A 15438-nucleotide genomic window follows, 5' to 3' on the forward strand; every position below is an offset into this window, starting at 1 on the left:
CTTACACCAACCCTGAATGGGAATTGCTTTCCTGTAGTTCCTGTGCTGTCCCTGCCAGCCCTGACCTCTCATGAAGCTCTGTGGGCCTGGATTTGGACATGAGATTGAGTAGATTCCCTGGATTTGGTAAGGCAATGTGGGGATGAACATGAAACCACTGCCAACGTCGTCAGTGGCCATCTAGTAAATACAGCAGAAGGAGAAGAGAGAGACTGAGCTGTCCCTATAACACATGACTCCAGCTGCTCAGAGGAATAACTTTGCAAAATGCCTTGAACTTAATGAGAAGGGACAGGTTCAGTTGCCCTTATTTTGGGCATCAGCTGTCATTTCAGTTGGCCAAAGACAATTCCCAGCAGCCTCCAAGAGGATGCCCACAGATGCTGCCCTGCTGTCTCTGTGAACTGCTCCATCTGAGTTTGCAGGTACCTGCCCATGACTTCAGCCACCCCTGACACCTCAGCTGTCACCAGACATTTGTATTTGAACAGCTCACTCCTGGCCTCCCCCTTCATTAATTACCATGGGATCTGAGCCAAGGAGCTCACCTGCAGGAGCACGTTTAATGATAATATGAAGACAGGTAAGAGGAATCCCACCTCTTGAAATCATTGTGGCAGTAATGGCAGTGAGCTGAGTCTACTTTGAGTCTCAGGACATCAAACACAGGAAGAGATGCCTTGACTGGACTCAGCTGAATCCCTTCCCTCAGCAGGGGTAAAGGAGAGCCCTATCTGTCCCTGTCTGGCTGTCCTGCCTAAAGATGAGTCAAGAAAAGGTGATTATTCGAGCCAACTCTTTCCCTGATAGGGGAAATGCTACTACTGAAACTAAGAGTCTCTCCAGAGATGATGAAAGGAAAACCACTGATTGCATGAGGCTGTGTCACAGCAGGTTCCCTGGAGCTCCAGGGACAGCTGGAGGGAGCCCAGAGGGGCCACAGCAAGTGGCACCTTGGGCTGTTGCTGTGGTGCTGAGCTGGGCCGGGCTCCTGGGCCGCAGGGAGCTCCTGGCAAGTGGGCAGCGCTGCAGAGAGACAGCTCTGCCCAGGAGCAGCTCCTCTGCAAAGCGCAGCAGGGCTGGGGGCACTGCCTGCAGGCACCCAGGGCAGAGCAGCGAGGCACACACAGCTTCAAGGCAGCCTGGGCTGGGAGGCTGCTGAGAGCTCCGAGGAGGAGAAAGCGTCAGGGCCCTGGCCACAGTAAGTCTGGGGGTGCAGGGCAATGCAGCTGCAGCTCGGGGAGGGATCTGGGGAAGGCGGCAGAGCCGCCAGGAATCTGCCTCCTGCCTAGAGGAGGAGGAGGAGGAGGAGGAGGAGGAGGAGGAGGAGGAGGAGGAGGAGGAGGAGGAGGAGGAGGATCTGCTCCCGAGCAGGGCTTCCCTGGTGCCCCCTGCGAGGGCCAGGGCATGAGGGCTGCCTTCTGGCGGGGCCGGCTGCAGGGGTGTGCAGCCGGGTGTGCAGGCAGGGGTGCCCAGGGCTGTCCTTCCCAGCAGGGTCCCTGCACCCCAGGGGGCTGTGTGCTGGGGCAGGGACTCTGCCGCCTGCCAGGGTCAGCACTCAGCCTGCCCGGGGAGCTCCCCACGGCGCTGTGGGGAGAAGCTGTGGGGGGAAGGAGAGCCCCCCGCCAGGGCAGGCTCCTTCTGCTCTCCAGAGGCTGCTGCGTGGATCAGGGATGCTCACAGCTCCAGATCACCTCTAGGACATTGGCATTTCAAGAGGAAGTTCAAAGCAGGGGCCACCTTAATAATGTGAACCTTTGTAGGGTCTATGATCTCATGTTTCTTCTAAGAAAAAGTAGAAATGGACTGTGAAATTTGAATAATTCACTGAGACTCCTGAAATGTTAAACTGAGGGATCAGCAGGATTGCCAGAAACTTCATAAAGTGCCTTCACCTACTCCTCTACTTACAGACACAACAGCATGATTTTTGTTTGAGGGTTCTGGTTTTGCCTGCTGTTCTCCTTTGAATCTGGAAGTAGGGAATGCCCCTGGGCAGTGCCCTATTGCCAGGAGGGGTCTGCAGGGCAGAGCTGAGCACACAGAGGGTGGGGTGGGGGCTGGCAGCACTGTCAGGGCAGTGACATGGGGACACAGAAATGACTCCTGGCAGAAAACAGCTCCAGGGAGCAGAGAGCCAGGACTTGCTCCAGCATTCTCTTGACTCTGTACTAGGGCACAGGGAACCTTTTTTTTGTGAAAGATGAGAATTTCTGCCCCTTCAATGAATGTCTCCTCAGCAACATCACAAATCTGAGTTAATAAAAAGAAATGGAATATATTTCCCCGGAAGAAAGAGGAATATTTTTGAGGAGACTTTTTGGGAAACAGCATAAACTGAATAAAAGAAGTCTGTCCTAACTTGTCAATGTCTTCTAGTTCAACCTCCCTGCCTGCAGTGAGCAAATGTCCAACAGCAGCTCCATCACCGAATTTCTCCTCCTGGCATTTGCAGACAGACGGGAGCTGCAGCTCCTGCACTTCTGGCTCTTCCTGGGCATCTACCTGGCTGCCCTCCTGGGCAACGGCCTCATCATCACCGCCATCGCCTGCGACCACCACCTCCACACCCCCATGTACTTCTTCCTCCTCAACCTCTCCCTCCTCGACCTGGGCTCCATCTCCACCACTCTCCCCAAAGCCATGGCCAATTCCCTCTGGGACAACAGGGCCATTTCCTACCCAGGATGTGCTGCACAGCTATTTCTGTTTCTATTTTTGATATCATCAGAATATTTCCTTCTTACTGTCATGGCCTATGACCGCTATGTTGCCATCTGCCAACCCCTGCACTACGGGACCCTCCTGGGCAGCAGAGCTTGTGTCCACATGGCAGCAGCTGCCTGGGGCACTGGGTTGCTCAGTTCTCTCCTGCACACTGCCAACACATTTTCCCTACCACTCTGCCAAGGCAATTCCATAAACCAGTTCTTCTGTGAAATTCCACAGATTCTTAAGCTCTCCTGCTTAGATGCCTACCTCAGGGAAATTAGACTTATCATGTTTAGTGCCTGTTTAGTATTTGGGTGTTTTCTTTTCATCATGCTCTCCTATGTACAGATCTTCAGGGCCGTGATGAGGATCCCCTCTGAGCAGGGACAGCACAAAGCCTTCTCCACATGCCTCCCTCACCTGGCTGTGGTCTCCCTGTTTATCAGCACTGTCACGTTTTCCCACTTGAAGCCCCCCTCCATCTCCTCCCCAACCCTGGACCTGGTGGTGTCCTTTCTGTACTCGGTGGTGCCTCCAGCAGTGAACCCCCTCATCTACAGCATGAGGAACCAGGAGATGAAGGACGCACTGAAGAAGCTGATTCAGTCAGGTGTCTGTCATCAGGAATAAGCTGCCTGTGTCTCTTCAGAAGTCATTTGCAACTCATATCTGAAACCTTTTGTGCAGTAAGCATTTTATTTGTAAAGCTATTGTTTGTTCCAAAATGTCTGCATCCACTCCTCTACCTCACAGACATGAACCAGCCTCTCTGACCCAGAGCCCTTTCTACATGTGTCTGGTAGGACAGTACAGCTGGCCTTCCATTAAACATATCTATAATAAAAGAGGCTTGTCTCAGTGCCCATGTCTGGAGGTTGGTATCTTCTTCCAAAGCTGAGGTCAGGAACAGGCTGAAGGAATTGCCCCTCTGAGCGTGCTGCTGTGCTGGGGTTCTCCAGGGGTTCAGGGCAGGAGGGCATGGGGGGATGTGTTAGGGAATAGGCCTGTGCTGCCCCTTCACGTGGGGGTGCCCGGTGCAATGGCAATGATGGCTGATCCATGGGGATCTCCCTGGGACCATCTCCCCGTGGCTTTCAGCCACCACTGCCCTGCAGAGCAGCACCGCCAGCTCAGGGCCGTGCCTGAGGTGACATCCCGCGACAAGAGCAGACCTATTTCTGGAGGCACCAGTTTGGGCAGCTTTTCTCTGGCTGGCACAGCAGGAGCTGCCTGGGGAGCCCCCAGTGCAGGAGTCTTGTGCTGGGGAGAGGGACGGGCACAGAGGGGCTGCCAGCACTGGGCAATCAGGATCTCTTGGAGAGAAGAGCAGCAGAGAGAGGGAGACGCTGGCCTGCGTCTGCTCATGGCATGGCTGGCCCCAGCCCTGGGGCTGATGGGGAGGCTGAGAGCCCTCTGTGCCCCAGGAGCTGCTGTGACCTTCCGAGGGGCTGGGGCTGTGGGGTGAGTGCCCAGAGCTCTGCAGCACCCCCCAGCCTATCTCGCTGGTCATTTCCAGCACTGGCTGCTCACCCAGGTTTATGGGTGAGAGTTGCTGCTAAACCATCTCCATCCTCCTGCTGGTCTCAGTGCCTGTATGGGGGCACCGGCCAGCCCTGCCCGGCCTCTCTTCTGGCCCAGACCCTGGCAGACCCCAGAGAAGGGCTGTCTGTGAATCCCCACATGGGACACAGCTGGGGCAGGGAAAGTTGGATACTGGGGGAGGCTGCAAATTGTATGTTATGAGATTATGTCTTGCTGGGGTTATGGGGGGGACAATTAACTGATTGCTCTCACTGGCATCATAATTGGGGGAACTTGCCCTGGCAGCAAGTAGGCTGGGGGTATATAAGAAGCTGGGAGGGGACACAACTGGGACAGCTGACCTCAGCTGACCAAAGGGACAGTCCATACTGTATGACATTGTAGTCAGCAATAAGAACTGCAGGGAAGTAGGAAGGGGAGATGTTTATTGTGACAGCATTGTTCTTCCCAAATAACCGCTGTGCATGATGAAGCCCTCCTTTCCTGGAGATGGCTGAACACCTGCCTGCCGGTGAGAAGTAGTGAATGAATTTCTTTATTGTGCTTGACACTTGCACACAGCTTTGCTTTATGTATTAAACTGTCTTTATCTCAACCCATGATTTTTCTTACTTTCACCGTTCCAATTTTCTCCCCCCTCCCACTGGGGAGGAGTGAGTGAGTGGCTGTGTGAGCCTAAGCAGTCTACTGTGATTAATCCACAACATCTCAGCCTCTCTAGATCTCCCTGGATGGCAACTGTGCCCTCCAGCATATTGACCCTTAATTCCACAGTTTGGTGGCATCTTCAACGTTAGCGAGAGTGCACTCTTTCAGTTCTACCATGCCCTTGGTAAAGATGTTTGCCAGGACAGATCCCAGGGTGAACACTTGCTGTAGTCAATGAACTACTGGTCTACAGGGAGAGAAAACTTCATTCACCATGAACTTCTGAACCCCACCGTCAAACCAGGGGCCCCAGGGCCGGGGGCTGCCTCCTCGCCTCCGGCTCGCCCGCCCCCGGGCCCCCGTCTCCACCCCCGGGGCCTGCGGGGACCCGGCGCAGCAGCCGCAGCGCGGCAGGAGCGGCAGCGGCTCCTCGAAGGAGACGCCCCGCCGGCATTGCCGGCGCCCCCCGTCGCTGGCGGGGTCCCGGTGCCGCTGCCGGCCCCGCCGCCGCCGCGCACCCCCGCCGGGCAGGGGTCAGGGTGGGCTGCGGGGCCGGGCGGGGAGGGAGGAAGAAGAGGCGGAGGAGGGGCCGGGGCTGGGTCAGGGGTGGGCACGGCCTCGGCGCAGGGAGAGAGGCTGCCGGAGCCCGGCGGGGCGGGGCGGGTGGGTGAGGTGCCCCGGCCGCTCCGGGGGAGGCCGGCCCGGCGCGGGGGGAGCGGCGGGGGCCGGGGCCGGGGCCGGGGCCGGTGAGTGCGTGTGGGCGGCTGCCCGCCGCGGCGGGAAGCGCCGGGGAAAGCGCGGGGAGGCCCGAGGGGAAGGTCTGGGAGCGCGCGAGGGACGAGGCGGCGGCGGCTGCCGGAGGGGCTTCGCCTCTGCCCGCCGCCTCCGCGCCGCTCGGCGTGGCCGGGGCAGAAGGCGGGCCGGCAGCCCGGCGGCGCGGGGGGAGACCCCCGGGGCTCCGCAGGGGAGGCGGCGGCGAGCGGGGCCGGGCCCGGAGCCTGGAGCCGCCGCCGCGGCGGGCGGGGCGCTGGGGCGCACGGAGTGTGCGGCGCGGCCTCTGCGGCTGCTCCGGAGCCGGTCCGGGCGGCTGGGCCCGGGCGCTGCCCCGGCCTCGGGAGGGATGGCCCGGGGCTGGGTGGGCAGCGCTGGCGGAACGGCCCGGCGGCGGGGGGCTGTCCCCCGGAACGGGAGGGGGGGTGCCGTGTGCATCTCCCTCCTGAAACGGGAGGGGGGGTGCTGTGTTCATCCCCCCCCCCAAACGGGAGAGGAGGTGCTGTGTTCATACTGCCCCCAAACGGGAGAGGAGGTGCCGTGTTCATCCCCCCCCCCAAAAAAAAAAACGGGAGAGGAGGTGCTGTGTGCATCCCCCCCCCCCCCCAAACGGGAGAGGAGGTGCCGTGTTCATCCCCCCCCAAGCGGGAGAGGAGGTGCTGTCTTCATCCCACCCCCAAAATGGGAGAGGTGCACCTGTGTGTCCCCCCAAACTGGAAAAGGTGCCCCCGTGTTCATCCCCCCCCAAAACGGGAGAGGAGGTGCCGTGTTCATCCCCCCCCCCCCCCCAAAACGGGAGGGGAGGTGCCGTGTTCATCCCCCCCCAAACGGGAAAGGAGGTGCTGTGTTCATCCCCCCCCTCCCCCAAAAAAACGGGAGGGGAGGTGCCGTGTTCATCCCCCCTCCCCCCAAAACGGGAAAGGAGGTGCTGTGTTCATCCCCCCCCTCCCCCAAAAAAACGGGAGGGGGGGTGCCGTGTGCATCTCCCTCCTGAAACGGGAGAGGAGGTGCTGTGTTCATACTGCCCCCAAACGGGAGAGGAGGTGCCGTGTTCATCCCCCCCCCCCAAAAAAAAAACGGGAGAGGAGGTGCTGTGTGCATCCCCCCCCCCCCCCCAAACGGGAGAGGAGGTGCCGTGTTCATCCCCCCCCCAAAACTGGCGGAGGAGGTGCTGTGTTCATCCCCCCCCCAAAACATGAGAGGTGCCCCCATGTCCCCCCCAAAACATGAGAGGTGTCCCCGTGTCCCCCCGAAAATGTGAGAGGTGCCCCCGTGTCCGTTCCCCCACAAAAGGGGAGAAGTGCCCCTGTGTTCATCCCCCCCCCAAAACAGGAGAGGAGGTACCGTGTTCATCCCCACCTCAAAACGGGAGACGAGCTACCATGTTCATCCTCCCCCCAAAATGGGAGAGGTGCCCCCGTGTCCACCCCCACAATGGGAGAGGTTGCCAGATTCGCGTGAAAACCAGCAAAGAAGCCGGGGGTGGGGAGAGGGCTGGGATGGTGACACCTCCACACCCAGAATTTATTTTTAATGTCTGCATTTTGCAGAGAAACCACTCAGAAATCCTTCCTGCTGGGTTTTGAACATTCATTGGGTGCAGGAGCCCGGGTGCTCCAAAGTGAGGTGGCTGTGTTCTCACAGAAAGAGTTTTATTATGCAAGGAATTTCTGTGTTAGGGGGTTAGTGTTTGAGGAGAGCACCAAAAGAGGATGGGAATTATGGTGATTTCAGGTTTTATTATCTGCTAAAACTGAAACGCATTTGCAAATGTTGTGAGCCAGCTGAGGGAGAAGGGCAGTCAGTGATTGCCAGCATCCCCACGGAAAGGCTGTTAAAGTTACACGGCCGGGAGAAACAAACTGCTGCTGCTGGAACACTTCTGCTCAGCACACGCCGGTGGTGTGGGGCTCTGCCTGATCCCGCCGGGCTGAGGTTTTGCTACGTGTGAAGTAGAATTGTAGGTGTAGTAGACACTGATGGCTACGTAACTGTTAAAAAAATCAGTCGTGTGCCAAGCTGAGGCATTTTTCCATTAGAATGCCATTAGGAATAGATACATTGTTTTGTGTTGAATCAAATGTTCGGTCTTAAAGGTTGAAAGTGATTAAGCAAACTTAGTCCTATTCTGAACTGAACATTATTTCAGACATTGAAAGCACGAACATTTTCAGGATTTTTTCCCCAGGTTTAGTCTCTCTCCTACCCAGCCAAAAACACATTACTCCTATATAGACAAATTTATAAACAGTCATTTGGTTGGTAGGCTTGACTGAATATTTTTTTATTCCAAGCTAATTCTAATAGGAGTTTTTTGCACATGGCTGAATCCTCTTAAGAGGAATTTTACTCACTGGTATGGTGACACCTACTTGATGTGCACTTTTGGGTAGGACTAAGAAGATGAGAATGATGAAGGAAACGACCACTGCGGGGCCTAGAAGACCACCCAGAGACTGTAGTGAGCATGTGGAAGTGGGCGGCAACGGATTATAATGATTTCTTGGAAAAGTAATGAATATTGTAATTAGTTCTTGGGAATTCCATGCATGTGTAAGTGAATTGTGTGGAAATATCATCAACTCCACTACGGCGGTATGCATATTAGCAGGAATGATCCCCGACGCGTCGAATAAAGAATACCTGCTGAGTGGCTCTGCCGGCTGTGGAGACTGAATTCTCCCCTGCAGGAGTCATTCTGCTCACCTGAAATCATTCTTGCTAATTGAGCTTATTCAGTAACCTGCTGGTATGTGATATTGCAGGTGGTTCTTGAAGAGCGTAGTTTGAGACTCTGAGATTGCTCTGTGGGCTGATGATTTAATATTTACTCTTGAAAAGGTGTTCTGCTGTTCGATGGCTCTTGCCCCTGCGCTGACCCACAGACACTTCTGTCTCTGCAGCGCTGCCAGTTGCTTTTGAGCACCCTTAGCACAGTCTGAAACTGTTTTCTAAGAGAAGCACAAGAGCTTGCTGAAAGAGGTTTGCCAAGAGCAGTACTAAATCTTTGGTGTGTTTTATTAAGATTCGGAATTCTGCTTGGGTTGGAATTGTGGGAACAGGAGCTTTTGTTGCTTTTGAGGAGTGGAGGACAGGCAGCTGTAGCTGGGAGAAGGGGCTTGAATCTGGGAGCTTGGGGCTGACACTTCATGTGCCCTGAGTCGAGGGAAAGTGTTGTGGAGTTCCTGTGGATGGGTCGGGGAGGCTCCATTCAGCAAGAAGCTCTGTGAGCAGCTGGGTTGAAATGACAGCACCTGAGTGGGGTCATGCTGCAAAGTATTCTTTCTCATTCTTGGCTAGAAATTTATAATTGCCTGCAAATATTATATTGAAAATTGATAAAAAACAGAAAGGAAGAGTAAAGGAGTAACTTGTAAATTAAGTTACTTGAATTTCTATAGCCTTTTATATTATCAATTGTCCGTGGCATGTTGAGGGAAAAAACAATATGCCTTTGCTATAGTAAAAATCTCTGCTATGTGAAAAAGAAATGTCTTATTCATGAGTATATTTAATAGTTCAGGCTTTTCTTTTTTATTTTTATTTTATCCTTTAGTGAATCTGGTTCTTTGTAGGGCTGCTTTTTCTTTTGGTGCTGATGGTAGATTTTGTCATCAAAGAAGAAAGTGATGTAGTAAGAAATGGGAAGACAGATTTCTACCCTCTTATTTATATAATTTCTAATTAGGGTGTTGAAGGGAGTTTTGTCAAAATGAAAGGATTTGCATAAGAAAAATCATCTTGTGCCTTTTATCAGGTTTCACAGACTTGACAACTCAGCCAGGGGTAACTGGCCTCATTTCTTTGTCTGCACAAGTGGTGATCTGGTTCTGTCGGCCCAGTCTCCTTCCAGAGGGTTTAGGTGAGCCTAAACTGGAATGCATTTGTAACCGGGAGATTCTCCAGTAAGTGATTCCTACGAACACCTGCTCAGCCCTGGGTTTGTACATGTTTCATCCAGAACAAGTCGTGTTGGCTCAGTGACAGCATGTGCTGAAGTTCTGTTGGTGAAGCGGAGACTCTACTGGGTTTTCAGGTAGACAGTGTGGAATAATACAAGCAGTTTCTTTCCTGGGTGTTTTTTAGAAAGAGCAGTATGCCTCAGACTTCAAGGAGTTGCTTGTGTCCACAGCTTGAAATAGTTGGGATTTTAAACATATCGCTATTAAACGGCAAGTACTTTTTCCAGTAAAAACATTACCTGTGTGTTGGGATCTTTTTATTTATTGCTTGAGGGAAAAATGCACCTTGGAAATACTTCTTGATTTGGCTGGATTATAAATTTTCTTCTCAGCCTTAATTGTCTTATAAATGCTCATGTGACATGTTTAAAAACCCATTCCTTTGAGGTTTTGTTTTTTTTTTTTTGGTAGTGAGCTTCAGTTTACGCTGCATGTTCTGAACGCTCCATCAACTTTACTGGCACTTGAGACTCTTGTGTCTTACACCTCTTTTAGCAAAGGCAGAAACAAGACTGGCTTCTGTCAGAGTTGGAGTCTTGCCTGTGCTTGATGCTTCTCTTGTACGATCTTCTGTCCTTCTAGTCAAAGATTTTAGTTTAAAAATATGATGTTACCTCTTTAACTTGCGTTTGCTTTCTTGCCTGTAGATGACCATATGCATTTGTGTAGACCTTTCTACAATTATCCTCTGATTCAGAGCTGCTGTACGGGTCTTGAACAGAAACTTGCGCGTTTATCAAGTTCAGCCTTACAGGAAAATGCTAGAACACTTCCAAGGCAAATTCAGAAGTGGAAGGGAATGGCTTTTATAGTGACAGTTTTGTTTGCTACACTGAATGCATTTGCCAGGAGTACTCTTGAACGCAGCGGTGCCTGTGTTCTCTTGAGCACAGAGGTTACTTCCCTGTGCTGCAAATTTATATATACCTCTGCTGGGTATTCTTTGTTGGTGTCCTCATTTTTTTGTGGGGTACGTCATTCCTTGGCTAATCTGTATAATTTGTTACTACTGAAAAAGATCATGTGTTTAGGACAGGATCAGTGATCTCCAGTTCAGCAAAGCACGGAGTTCACAGAACAATTATTTTGGACGTAGAAGAAAGAATGTGGTGGTATTTTTTAATCTCTTTCATTGTCTAATAATGGATGGTCATAACTGTTGCTCTAAATCTCCTCCTCACAAGTGAATCTGTGCAATTTAATAAGACAGAGTTACACACCGTTGGCACAGCGAGCACTCTGCTGGCTGCTGGCTAAAAGTCACTCCCGAATGTCAACTCTCTTGCCTGGCCTGGCTTCCCAGCATAGAGGGGATATAGCTTGGGTTAGGTGATCATAGGTTTTTCTCTGGAAATGGTACTGAAAATGAAATAAAGGCCTAAAGAAGCTTAGGCTCTGACCCTGTGAACAAGATGCTACAAGAGGAGTTCAGGTGGAAGCTGCAGTGTAGGAGGTGCTGACTTTCAAGTTCATCTTACTTAGCTTACTCCTCAAGTAACTGACCTCCAGGCTCCTGTGTTCCTCAGCAGCACACAGCCTCTAGTGTGCTGCTTCTGCTTTTTGTCACTGGGAAATTAAAGGGCAGCGTCGCAGTCAGCAGAAGACAGATGGACTTTTGAAGAAAGTACTTTTTAAAGGTTCAGCCGTCTGTGATTGTAATGGCACGTGTATAGAAACAGAGATGCTGCTTAAGATGATACAACTTACCTGCATGCTGAGCTCTCTGAAAAGAACTCTTTTTCAGTAACAGAAGTGAGATGCTGAGAACAAAATCTGAAATGTCCATTACGTTGTCTCTCAGCTGTGTATTGGAACACTCCAGTTTGAGGCTCTAGATTTGTGATAAAGACTAGTCCTGGTATTTGGCTACTGTTACGTTTCCTCTGTTAGACAGTAGGAGAGTGGTTATTTTTGGCACTTAAAAATCTCTGTTTACACTTCCTTTCTATTACAAGTAACACAACAAAAAAGGAAACCTGAAAACTAAAAGGTCATTGCAACTTTTCCCGTAACAGGAGAGCTTTTAGGGTTTCTCTTTTGAACTCTTTTAATAATTCAGTATGAACTAATGAACATCTTTCATCTGGCTCAGAAATGTTTCAGTTGTGTGTCAAGTCATGACCGTGCCTTTGTATGGTTGGTACTTTCTTTGAGTCATGGGAGTTTTTTTTTGTTTTTTTTTTTTTTTGTTTTGACTGGAGGAAATCTGTTACACAGAGAGTCTGGAATCAGTGTTTTACTGTGTCCAAATCCCTGCTCCCTTTTGTTCCAGAGGAAAATGGGATTCTGGCTGCTTGATGATTGATGGAATGGTTTCCCAGTTCGGAGACCGAGGAGAGGAGTTGTGGAGGAGAGATGAAGGAGGCACTGGGAAATACCCACCTGCTAGTTGATATGGGAGTGTTTATGTTCACTGAAAACAGTAGCAACAACACCAGCCCCCAAACCCCGCCAGATTTTATGATTTATAAAAGGAGATTAAAAACTGTTAATTTTTCATTTCAGGCCGTGCTGGATCTCTGTTTGTTAGAAAGCACTGAAGAAAGCTACAGCCATGCAATTGTATCCTTCCTGGTTATTTCTATTACACCTTCATTTTGTGCACACAGACGTTCTTAAATGTTTGGCACCTGCATGTTTAATAACAGTTTTTAATTTATGCTTCAAACACAATGCGAGTGAAAACATTTAGTTTAGAATTAAGTTGTAGACAGAAGCATTGGATTTTTTTTTTCTTAGTACTGCGTATTTTTTATGATTTGTCTGTTTTTTTAATGTTTTGTGGCAAAGTCTTTTCTGATAGGAGAAAACACATTTACTAAGAAATGGTAAAGATAAAACTGGTTTTCATCCAATTTTAATAATTCAGCGCTAAGTTGTATTGCAAAACCACCATAGTTTACCTTATTTTATATACTCTGGAAATGAGGAAGATAACCAACTGTAGATTTTGTTGGCTTTACTAATGAATCATTGGACGTTCAAATGTTTTGAATGTCTGACTGGTAGCTCCACTGACTAAAGAGGGAGCCTGAGTTTATAACTGAAGTATTTAAATATCTAAAGTGAACATTTTGAACGCCTCCACAGAAATCAAAGAGTAATTGTCTCTGGCTGTTTATGCAGAATGCAGTTTTGTGGTTGGGACCTGACTGTCTTCAGGTTATAAGAGCTCCAAATGGCAAGACTAAATACATTAGTATTTTCTGCTTCTCACCCTTTTATATTCTTACTTCATTATGTTTTTCTAAATGTCACGTGATACATTTTTGGCCTTACACATTTATTAGCCTTAATTAGGTACTTGATACCAGGCAACATGCTTGCTGCTAAATATCACGCATTCCTTTCCGAATAAAACACACTTCAGTCAACTGCTTCCCAACTACCTTTGCCGTCCCTTGGGGTCTTGTGAAGCTTATTGAAGGTTTTTGTCTTCTAGATCACAAGGATTACGAAGTAAGTATGTTTCAGGTTAGTTAGAAACACGGTACAGTGTGAAGCTGTAATCTACCAAGTGAATTTTAAAAACTGATGCTTAGCTAATGACAGGTGCTAAACCATGAGAAGCTTTTTTGTAATACTGCTGCGACATCTTCAGCAATAAATTAGGATTGCAAAGTTTGTTTAAATGGCTTTGAGAAGAAATGGATCAAAGAAGAAATCAACTTTCATAGATTTGAATTTTCCAGGCCATTGGTTTAGGTTGTTTTCAGCAGCCCAGTTGGGCACTTTCTCAAAAGCAGTGGTTTAGGTGCTTTAAATATGAAAGCCATGATCCTAGCAGCAAGGTTGGAGAGAGACTTTTCAACCTAATCCATGTTCTTTCCGATGCTGAAGGTTGTTCTTTGCCTGTCAGGATGTAAATGTAAACTGTTTGTCTGGGAGAATAACCTACTATTTAGTAATGTATTTCTGAAGAAGTGATGTTTGTATGCAGAGATTTGGCTAACCCAGAAAAGTGCTAATTACTCCTTTTAAAACACTCGCTTTGTTCTGTATGGCTGACTGAATTTTCTTCCTGCAGATATTTGAGAATTTTGGTTTCCACATCCTCTATCAAGTATTTCATCTGTCAGTCATCTCAGTTTATTTACGCCACATTCTCCCTCCCTGAAGAGACTTCTGGCTATTTTTGTTGCAGGCGTGTCCGTGTGGATCTCAGTACCCCTGACCTCGAACTCCTGCAGAATTCCCCGGCCCCGCTTTTCCCTCTGGCGGCCCCCAAACTGTGTCACGGCCACTCGCCCCCCCGCTCCCCCCGGGACCCTGCAGTGGGGGGGTGGCAAACAACCTCTCTGAGCTGGGGTGAGAGGCCTGTGCTGTAATGGTGGTTGTTACTGGCTGGTGTGTGACGATCACTCTGGGGCAGCTTTCCTGGGGTGTCCAGCACACACGGGCAGAGAGCAGCTCCTGCTCTGATGGTCCTTCATGTCTCTCCCAGGAGAGGCCTGGCTGTGCGAGGACACAGCTGTGTGCCCTGACCTTGCACACTCACACACTTCAGCGGTACAGCGCTGTTATCCCTTGCCCAGCACTGCTGCACCCAGACATCTCAACCCCCTCCCAGCTCTCCCCACTCCCCAGCCTTCTCCCCAGCTGAGCAGAGCAGCCCAGTCTGGTCTGGCCCCGCAGAAAGGAGGAGATGACACTGTCAGTGTCTCTCCTGCTGTCGTGGCCTGGAGATCCCCTCCCAGGAGGCTGCAGCCCCCAGGCCAGCCCCGCTCCCCAGGACAGCGCAGAGTCCTGGCTCTGGAGCTCCTCAGGCAGCTCCCGCTGCCCTCAGCTGGCACCTACATCAAAGAATTTCTCTTTCCACATCTGCCCTCCGTGCACACGGTGTCCTGCTCTTCTCCCAGGACATCCCGCCTCTACAAAGGATCTTTCCTCAAGGTGGGCACATCTGTGCTGGCCTGGACAGCCAGTTCTGCACCTGCTTTCCATGCTCTCCACAGCCCCTGAGCTGCTGGTGCTGCTCTGAGGAACAAGTGGGCTTGTCTGGGGTCACATGGTGATTTTACAGGGCTGTGCTGGTCATGCTGGGAGGCAGACCCAGCTCAGGGACATCACTGCCACCAACTGCCTCCCACAGAAGCACTTATGTGGCCATGGAGGATGCTCAGAGGTACCCTGCCTTATAGCCAACACCACAAGATGTGTTTGGGTGCTGTACTGGACCTAGTCTACAGGAGTCCAGTGATGGCAGAACAAATCACTCACCAGGCTCCTTTCCCTGTGCCTGCTGTGTCCCTTGGCGGTGCAGAGCCCTCACTCAACACTTCACACCCAGATTTAGCACATTATATCTGGGTCCCTCCACCTTGGACACGTTTGTGCTCAGTGGGCTCCACTCACTGCTGACCTCCTGGCACATGCTGATCCTGCAGATCACCTAGATCACCTGCACTCTGCTGGCAGTTCCAGACTCCTTCCAGAAAAAAAATCATCTGCCATCAGTCCTATCACATGCTGTAGAGCTCCAGGGAGTTTAACTGGAGACCATTCACCATCTGTGTGGGTGCCGTCCAACAAGTAACACCTGAGCCATTCCACAGTCCCTGCAAGACCATACTGGGAGCCATCACACTGAGCCCATGGGGAAACAAGCAGAGAAAGAGTCCTCTTTGGAGTCTATTCCTTGGGCATGTTAGAAAAATCCCTAAGCGTTTGGGCACTGGCCTGAGGAGATCCCCTTTCATGATGGAGATGCTGTTAGAGAGGCCAGCTCTGTCACAGATCTGCTGCACAGGGACTCTGTATGCAGGAGCTGATGCAGCAGCTCCAGAGAAGGTCTTGGAAAAAA

General features: G+C 50.9%; 1 protein-coding gene across 1 annotated transcript; it reads left to right on the top strand.

Annotated features, from left to right (window-relative positions):
- The first annotated feature begins 2406 nt into the window (after window positions 1-2406).
- On the top strand, window positions 2407-3342 carry LOC122154255 (olfactory receptor 14J1-like). The gene has a single exon (XM_042801613.1). The coding sequence runs from the start codon at window positions 2407-2409 to the stop codon at window positions 3340-3342; it is 936 nt and encodes a 311-aa protein (XP_042657547.1).
- The last annotated feature ends 12096 nt before the right edge of the window (window positions 3343-15438 follow it).

Source organism: Tyto alba, unplaced genomic scaffold (genome assembly GCF_018691265.1).
Source record: "Tyto alba isolate M040663 unplaced genomic scaffold, T.alba_DEE_v4.0 Super-Scaffold_35, whole genome shotgun sequence".
Lineage (NCBI taxonomy): Eukaryota > Metazoa > Chordata > Aves > Strigiformes > Tytonidae > Tyto > Tyto alba.